We start from the raw sequence: 8848 nt of genomic DNA on the forward strand, positions 1-8848 counted from the left end.
TTCCACACACTCTCAGCTACAGAATCAACATTTAGTAGAAGAAAAGGGATATAGAGCTGTTCTCTTGGGGCTGGCGACATGAGATGGCTCAGCAGGTAACTAACTGCTCTTCTGAAGGTCCTGAGTTCAAATCCCAGAATCACATGGTGGCTCTCAACCACCCATAATGAGATCTGATGCCCTCCTCTGGCATGTCTGAAGACATCTACAGTGGCCTTATGTATAAATACATATTTATTATTTATTATTATATAATATGTAGTTATAAATGCATATGTATATATTTATTATTGTACTATTATTTTTATAATAATAAATAATAAATTTATGGGCCAGAGCAAGCAGGGCCGACTGGAGCGAGCTGGGCCTACCAGGACGAACAGAGGTCCTAAAAAATTCAATTCCCAACAACCACAGGAAAGCTCACAACCATTTGTACAGCTACATAAAAATAAATAATAAATCTTAAAAAAAAAAAAAAAAAAAAAAAGCTGTGCTCTAACTGGCGTGATGAACCACGCCTTTAATCTAGCACTTCGGTGGCAGAGACAGGAAATCTCTGAGTTCTAGGCCTGGTCTACAGAACTTGTTCCAGGACAGTCAGGGTTACGCAGAGAGACTGTCTCAAAAAAAAAAAAAAAAAAAAAAAAAAAAAAAAAAAAAGCAACAAACTAGAAACAAAAAACAACAAAACAACCCAAAAGAACAATGTTCTGTTGAAGGGAAATAGCAACAACCCACGTTTAGGTTTATAGAGTATTTTACAAGTGAGGCTGAGACGTCTTATGACTTGTCCGAAGTACAAGTTAAAAGGAAAAGGGTGTATATTGGAATTGCGCAGGGATGGGACTGTGGCCTGGCAGGGCTGAAGAACTGGTCAGAGGATAGTTGATCATCCCTAAAGAGGAAGCGCGGCGTGTCCAGTCGGCGCCTGGAGCTCAAGCTCGCAACCAGCACCCTCCGCGCTCCTTGCTTACGTGCGCTCCGTGACTGCCGGGTAGCACGCGGGTACCGCTACGTACAACGCATGCGCACTGCCGCCGCGGTGCACTACACCCCCCCCTTAGCAGGCCGCAGAACTTGCCTGAGGCGCATGCGCACACGGGGCGGGCGGCGGTCTGTCGAGCGAGTGGAAAGATTTCGGGGAGAAAGTGCGCGGAAGCGGGGCGGGAGACTGTAAGTGCGCAGGCGCGACCGGGGCGGGGGGCGGGCTGCGAAGAGAATCTCGGCGATCCTCAGTTGCTGCTGCATCCTCTGCCCGTCGCCATGGCTGCCTACAAGCTGGTGCTGATCCGGCATGGCGAGAGCGCCTGGAACCTGGAGAACCGCTTCAGCGGCTGGTACGACGCCGACCTGAGCCCGGCGGGCCACGAGGAGGCGAAGCGCGGCGGGCAGGCGTTGCGAGGTACGAGCGGGACGAGCGCTGTGTGGCGTACTGGGCCAGCACCGGCCTAGGGGTCGCCTGAGCCCCCGGGCCCTCTCGAGAGGCGGGCACTTCGGTCGGCCTCTGCAGTTGAATTTTCATCTGGGGAGGTGAACGCAGGGTGGGGAACCCGCTTGTCAAGGTCACCCCGTTAAGTCTGAGAGTCTGTGCCAGAAAGAGGGCACAGCCGCCGCTAGGCTAAAATCTGTTCTTCCGGTCCGAGCAGCCCCACCTGTGGCGCCCAGGACCCTTTAGGGTACCACGAGGGCCTAGGGCGCCTGGCGGACGATTCCCCGTGACATCAGTGGCTGTACCGGAGTATACTTGAGGCGCCTGCCCATCATGGCGAAGCGGCAGGTCACGGGCTCGCCCTGGGTAGTGGGGGGGTGTTAGGTGGGGATGTCTAATGGCCTTTGAGACAACCTGGAAACCGCGTGCTTCGGAGAGCTTTGTAGCACAGCAGCAAACCACAAAACCGAATCCAGGAATGTGAGTGGGTGATTTCAGTTGATGCTCTCTCCAGCCCTATGAAGCAGGCAGATCTAATTTCCCTCCTTTTTACCTCTCTCCGTCCTCTTGTTATAGTTTAGAAAAGTGACTGGAAAGATTTGTCCAAGGTCATACAAAACTTAGTTCTAATCCAGTGTCCTTGCCCCATTTCTGGGTGGAGTAACAAGTAAGTGTGAGGAACTGGCGGGCCCTTGGCCAAGGACAGAGGCAGAGCAAAGGGTGAAAGCGTCCAGGAGATAAGCTCGCCTTTGCCTATCCATGCTGGGTGCCCCGCACCACCCACAGTTCTCTGTGATTTTGGAATGCTAATAAGAAAGCAAGGCCTCCCCGCTCCCTGTAGTGAAGAGGCACTTCTCTTGGTGATTAGGGCACATCCTAACTTGGACACGGCAGTAGCTGTGTAAAAGGGTTGCTCATGCCTACCTGAAGTGATCTTGTGTCTTGGTTGCCCTCCCTAGCTTCTTGTACACCCTTTTCAGATGAGGGAAGATTTTGAATACGAATTCCTGAGGCAAGGAAACATTGCTTTTTGAGATGCATGGCCTATGTAGGAGAGGCTAGAAAAAAGGAAAGTACTGGTTAAGGAAGCCATTTTCTTGAGCTCTGTGCCATGAAGCACTGTGTAGACCTGTGGTAGTTTGCTTATGCCTAGCTCAGGACAAAGTTAACTGCCTCTGTTCTCTGGGTATAAGATGATTATACGTTGAGCTGGAAAATAACAAGATCCATTTCAACCTTAAATACTATAGCACTAAGTTTTAGAACCTCACACGTTAGGCGCACATGGTGTTGCATGCCTGTAATTTTTCTCAGCACCCAGGCAGCTAAGAAGGGAGGCTATAGAGCATGGGCCAACTTGGACTACACAGCTGGACTGTCTTTATAAAGCTACTGTAAGTTTAGCATCTCCCAGAGATATCACAGATGATTAAAGGATGGAAGATTAAAAGCAAAAACCGACTGAGGGCTCCTGTGGATAATTGAGTAACAGAAAAGACCCAAGGTGCATACCATTCATTCCACCAGTGTTCCTCCTGCAGATTTCAGAAGGAAACTAGAGAGGCCTCCATGCAGCCTCAGGCGGAGGAAGGCCAGGGGTGAGGGGGCGAAGGGGGGGATGAGAGTCCATTGTCCCCCTGGCTGTACTTTGGATTAAATGGGTGTGTCTTTGTGCTTCTGATGCTATGGCATTCTTGCCAGGGTCCTCAGGGGGTACCACTTTGTCCTTGGGGACTATTTGGAAATAATTGCAGTGAGACAGCAGCCTGTAGCATCTCATCACGGGTGCTGAGGCTTGTTCTGTGGGTGACTCAGCCTTTTGTTGGGGAACATCCCTCCTCTCCTGGTTAAGGAGATGGTGAAGGCTGTGATGATGGCTGTCAGTTCTCATCAGCTTGTCCAGAGGCTCGGGGGTGAGATTGTCTTTCCTTGTGGGTGGTAGTGGTTTTCCTGGTATTAATCTTCCCTGTCCCCACTAGCTGGTCTCAGTGGCCTCATTGTCAGTTGACTGACTGGCAGGAAATTTTACTTCTTTTTTTTAATAACTGTTGCTAGTCTCAATATGAAGCAATGCCCAGAAAAGTTTGTGGTTAAACTTGAAGAGGGCCTTGTGTGCTGGTGAACACAGGGGTGTGTCCTGGGATAAGAAAAGGGACAGCTCCTTAATTCAAAAATATAAAGACAAGTCCAACTAGCTAGGCTTGAACTCAAGATTCCCCCAGGCTCCCTCTACTGAGCTGGGATTAAAAACATGCTGCCGAGCCCAGTGCTTGTCTTTATTTGCTTGTCTGCTAAAAATGGGTTGAGAAGATAGTAACATCATAGGATTCTAGTGAAGACGAAATCACAGTGTGGTATGGGAGCATGAGCCCTTTAGAAAGGTTAGCTATGACTTAAAGAGTTCACATGTTTTAAAGATTTATTTATGTATAGGAGTACACTGTAGCTGTCTTCAGACATACCAGAAGAGGGCATCAGATCCCATTACAGATGACTCTGAACCACCATGTGGTTGCTGGGAATTGAACACAGGACCTCTGGCAGAGCAGTCAGTGCTCTTAACTGCCAAGCCATCTCTCCAGCCCCAGAGTTCATAATTTTATGATCCTTTTTCTTTTTCTTTTTTTTTTTCCCCTTTTGCTCCTTCCTGGTGTAGAAGGCTTAAGATTTATTTTATGTATGTGAGCACAATGTCACTCTCTTTAGACACACCAGAAGAGGGCGTCAGATCTCATTCTAGATGGTTGTGAGCCACCATGTGGTTGCTGGGATTTGAACTCAGGACTCTTGGAAGAGCAGTCAGTGCTCTTAACCACTGAGCCACCCCTTCAGCCCTTTATTTATGATCCTTTTTCACTAAAACAAAATTAAACCCATTTTTCTATTGAGTAAGCACAGGTCTGTACACATGTGCATGCCTTGGGGTGCATGTATGGGGGAAGGACAACTTGTGGTCATCACTCCTTCCACTGTGTGGGTTCTGGGGATTGAACATGGTTTCAATCAAAATGTGTTCAGGAGTTAGAGTAAGATGTATAGCCTCAGGTTAGTTGGTTAACACTGCATTATTGGAATTATTGGAGTCAAGAGGAAGTGTGCTATTTGCTGTAATGTAAGTCGACAAAATTTCACTCAAGGGATGCAAGGATAATAAATGCTTTGCCAAAGAGACTTCTGTATAAAATCCTTGGAGCTCATGTTAGCCTTGCTAGCTTCTCACTTGGACTTTTTTCCTTCTTTGAGACAAGGACTCTTTGTAGCCTGGGTTGTCCTGGAACTTGCGGTGGAGGTCAGGTTGACCTTGAACTCACAAAGCCCTGTTGTCTCCCTAGTACCAGGATCACAGGCATGTGCCACAATACCTGGCTCATTTGCACTTCTTAATTTCTAGATGCTGGCTATGAATTTGACATCTGCTTCACCTCTGTGCAGAAGAGAGCAATCCGGACCCTCTGGACAGTCCTGGATGCCATTGACCAGATGTGGTTGCCAGTGGTCAGGACTTGGCGCCTCAATGAGCGACACTATGGCGGTCTGACAGGTCTCAACAAAGCAGAAACTGCTGCTAAGCATGGTGAGGCCCAGGTAAAGATCTGGAGACGATCTTATGATGTCCCACCGCCTCCCATGGAGCCTGATCACCCCTTCTACAGCAACATCAGCAAGGTATGGTTACCGATGCAGGTGCGGTCAATTCATCAGCATTGAGTTAGCATGTGGGCCTCACTCCAAGTTCTTATTTTCCAAGTCTATGTGTATGGGTGTTTTGCCTGTATATATTGCCTGTATATATTGCCTGTATATATGTGCACACATGCTTGCCTAGTGCCTTTGGAGGTCAGAAGAGATCAGATCCTGTGGAGCTAGAGGTGGTTGTGAACCTCTGAGTGCTGAGAGCCAAACCTGGGTCCTGTGGAAGAACAGCAAGTGTTCTCTTTTAACAGCTGAGCATCTCTCCAGCCCTAGGCCTCTTTTGTGTCTACATCTTGTCATTAACCTTATAAAATTACAATAGTAATAAGTAATATAACTCCCATTGCTAAGTAATGACCTTCACTTGTTATAGGATTTAGTTAGAAGTTAGTATTGTATCTGAGAGGGTACCTTCTTTCCACATCTCCACTGCCATTTATAAAGCCATTTCCAGCCTTCCCAAGCTAGCAGCAAACTAAAGTGAATTGGGAAACCTTGTTTGTTTTGTTAAACCTCTTCCCTGGATTCTAAATTATGTGTTTTGGATTGGGAAATGAGGATGCAGAGCAGTGACTACTGATCATCTTGTTCAAGTTCTGAGCTGCATTCTGGACCCTTGAGGGAGATGTTCATTAGTCACGTAATCCCTTAAGATCAGAGCTAGGTAGAATTGATAGACATGAAGTGCAACTTGGAATAACTGGCGACCTTGAAATAAGCCTTTGTTGTTGTTTAGGATCGCAGGTACGCAGACCTTACTGAAGACCAGCTCCCCTCCTGTGAGAGCCTGAAGGACACTATTGCCAGAGCACTGCCCTTCTGGAATGAAGAAATTGTCCCCCAGATCAAAGAGGGGAAAAGGGTCTTGATTGCCGCCCACGGCAACAGCCTTCGGGGCATCGTTAAGCATCTGGAGGGTAAGTGTATCTTCTTCCAGGAGTCCGTAAGGATGATTAAACACAGCTGTTAGCATCAGACTGAGTTTTGTAGCAAGGAAACCTCTGGGGAAAGTATGATAGTGCAGATGGACTTAAAGACAAACTTGTTTCTTCCTTTCTCAATCTACGGTCTGCCAGCAGGATGTGGTGGCTTACACCAGGGAGGCTGAAGCAAGAGAATCACTTAGAGTTCCAGGCCAGCCAGGGTTATATAGTGAGACCTTGATTCTAAGGCAACAGGAAGTGCGTTACAAAATAGTGACAGTGGGCCTTTGACACTCTGCTATATATAGGATGTTCAGTTCAGAACTGTCACATGCTAAGTGACTCTATGCATTAACGTACATGCTTACTTGCTTTAGGAGTGCCGGCTGAAACTGTGATCATAATGATGCAGGTCCTAGAGGCCTTGAGGACCTAGAGGTGCAGGTGGCTAGGCTATAGGATGTTCCAGGAGAACATAGTCCTTTCTGCTTTTCCACATGTACTTTTGTAGGGATTTCTGTAGTGTAACTTTCTGCAGTTTGTTGGTGGCTCATCTTAGAATCTTGTATACTTTAGTCACTCTTTCTAATGTTAAGAGGCTTGAAAGTTGTAATTGGGGGCTGGTCCATGGGGCACTAGATCCACTAAGATCCACTAGATCCACAGAAAGGATGTTTTGTTTGTTCCTACTTAAGTGCTTTGCTATTAGTAGATAAAGAGTAAATCTATAGGGGATGTGGACTCTTTCTTGTGGCTGAAAATGGTGGCTCTTTTAGGTCTCTCAGAAGAGGCCATCATGGAGCTGAACCTGCCCACGGGCATCCCTATCGTCTATGAACTGGACAAGAACTTGAAGCCCATCAAGCCCATGCAGTTCCTGGGAGACGAGGAGACCGTGCGCAAAGCCATGGAAGCTGTGGCTGCTCAGGGCAAGGTGAAGAAGTGAAGGCGAAGAGGCAGACTCCTACCCCGACACCCTCCCTGCCTGTTCCTGCCTCCTGCACCCTCCCCAGCACCTGCCACACTGACTATGTCTTTAGGATTTTAAGTTTAAGTTGTAGCTGCAGATGGGGGCCTGTGGCTCCCGTTTTCATTGTAGTATTTTATCCCCTGCACCCACTCCCTTCATAGAATCTAGTCAGAATAACGCCTCTGGGGGTGCAGGTTCTCGGACCACATCGAGGGACAGCTCCCTGTACCAGGAGAGTTGAGAGATAGTAACTATAGTTTTTCTTAGGTCTTTGTTTACTAAGGGTCTGCTTAGGAAGAATTCAGGGAGGAACTGTGCTGTGGTGTGACCAATGAAAAGCTGCAGTCCAGTTTTGTCCCTGGAACCTGTCCTGCACTCTTCCTGCAGTTAGGTAACTGGGGGCATAGTCATTCCAGTGGAGAGTGGAAGTAACCTCATGGTGATTTTTAACCCTAATTTCTCTCTGACCCTAAAGGAGCTGCTGGCCCTAGAAGGTTGGGATCAATCTTGTCAAGTCTATGTTACACTTACTTTTACAAAAAAAAGTATATATACATATTATCAGCACACAAAAGCAACTCTGAGGTTGCTAGTGACATTTGAAACAGTCCTGTGTGGTCACCAGAAAATAAGCCATTCCTCATATCAGTGGGATAAACTCCTTGTACCTCTTGCTGTGTTTGGATCCCTTGGCCTTGTTTTGTAGAGGTGAAGTACCCCTGGATCATGTCCGAGTTTTTGTCTTTCACTGTCTGAATCATGTTCCAGCTGCTTGACCCTACCGTGTGGGTTCAGAGCTCGTTTGGGCGTAACAACTAAGTCTCTTTCCAGATCAGTATAATAAAGGAGTGATGTGCAATACTTTACTGTTTGTCTTGTGTCTGTGGTCTGAGAAAACCACAGCATTCAGTTTGAGATGCACATTAAGTTCTTGTTTTAAAGGTGCCAGAGGTGGCTGGCTACTTTGAGGGATCCAACATCCTCTTCTGGCCTTGGACACGGTGCACAAACATACTCACGGGGAAACACCCATACACATGAAAGTACACCTCACCAGCCATTAAATACACTGACGTAACCAAGTTGGGAAAGGAAACCAATAACTGTTGGATGTCCAACATGGCTTCCCAGAATCTCCTGTAGAGTTTAAGAATGAAGGATTGGAGGGGTGGCTCAGTGGTTAAGAGTACTTGTTGCTTTTGTATATAACAAAATCAAACCATGTGGGTTTGATTTCTAGCACACACCCACATGGTGCACATACAATACATACATACATACAAACGGGTAAACCAAAGAGTAAGTTAAGCATCAGGAGGCCTGGCAAGATGATGGCTCTGTAAACAGGTAAAGCACTTGCCATTTAAACCTAGTGACCTGGAGTTCAATACTTGTACTCACGTAAAGGTGGAAGAATGGCAGGGGCTGATTCCACAAAGTTGTGCCATGACCTCTACACCCATGGTACGAGCACATAGACACAGCATAGTTAAAAGGCAAGTGATTTTGGAATAATGGCTCCATGAGCTCATGTTTGAATATTTGGTCTAAAGTTGGTGGAAATGTTTGGGAAGGGTTACCTGTGCCTTTGGAGTGTCCCTGGGGGTGTAGACCTAGGATTAGGGAGGGACACCTAGCAATTGAGTTTGAAGTCAACCTGAAATAACACTATATTCTGTCTCAAAAAGCAGTAGATAGTAATGGCAGGTGAGTCACACTAGGTGATTATAGACCATCCTTACAGTGCTGGGTAGGAACTACACAACCAGCATTCATCTGAGCTGCACCCCAGCCAGTCCCCTATCCTGTTTTTGTCCACACTCTTGGTGT

The 8848-nt window shown here is 47.0% G+C and overlaps 1 protein-coding gene across 1 annotated transcript; it reads left to right on the forward strand.

Moving 5' to 3' along the window:
* Positions 1-1089: 1089 nt before the first annotated feature.
* Positions 1090-7884, forward strand: Pgam1 (phosphoglycerate mutase 1). The gene is made up of 4 exons (NM_023418.2): positions 1090-1405; positions 4824-5098; positions 5862-6042; positions 6825-7884. Exons 1-4 carry the CDS (start codon positions 1267-1269, stop codon positions 6992-6994), a joined length of 765 nt encoding a protein of 254 aa, NP_075907.2. The 5' UTR covers positions 1090-1266; the 3' UTR covers positions 6995-7884.
* The last annotated feature ends 964 nt before the right edge of the window (positions 7885-8848 follow it).

This window comes from Mus musculus, chromosome 19, assembly GCF_000001635.26.
Source record: "Mus musculus strain C57BL/6J chromosome 19, GRCm38.p6 C57BL/6J".
In the NCBI taxonomy this organism is placed as follows: domain Eukaryota; kingdom Metazoa; phylum Chordata; class Mammalia; order Rodentia; family Muridae; genus Mus; species Mus musculus.

Excerpts from the sequence above, each read along its gene's own strand:
- Pgam1 (NM_023418.2), top strand. The coding sequence starts at position 1,267 with ATGGCTGCCTACAAGCTGGTGCTGATCCGGCATGGCGAGAGCGCCTGG. Across the intron at positions 1,406-4,823 it reads CGGCGGGCAGGCGTTGCGAG|ATGCTGGCTATGAATTTGAC; the intron begins GTACGAGCGGGA and ends CTTAATTTCTAG. Across the intron at positions 6,043-6,824 it reads CATCGTTAAGCATCTGGAGG|GTCTCTCAGAAGAGGCCATC; the intron begins GTAAGTGTATCT and ends TGGCTCTTTTAG.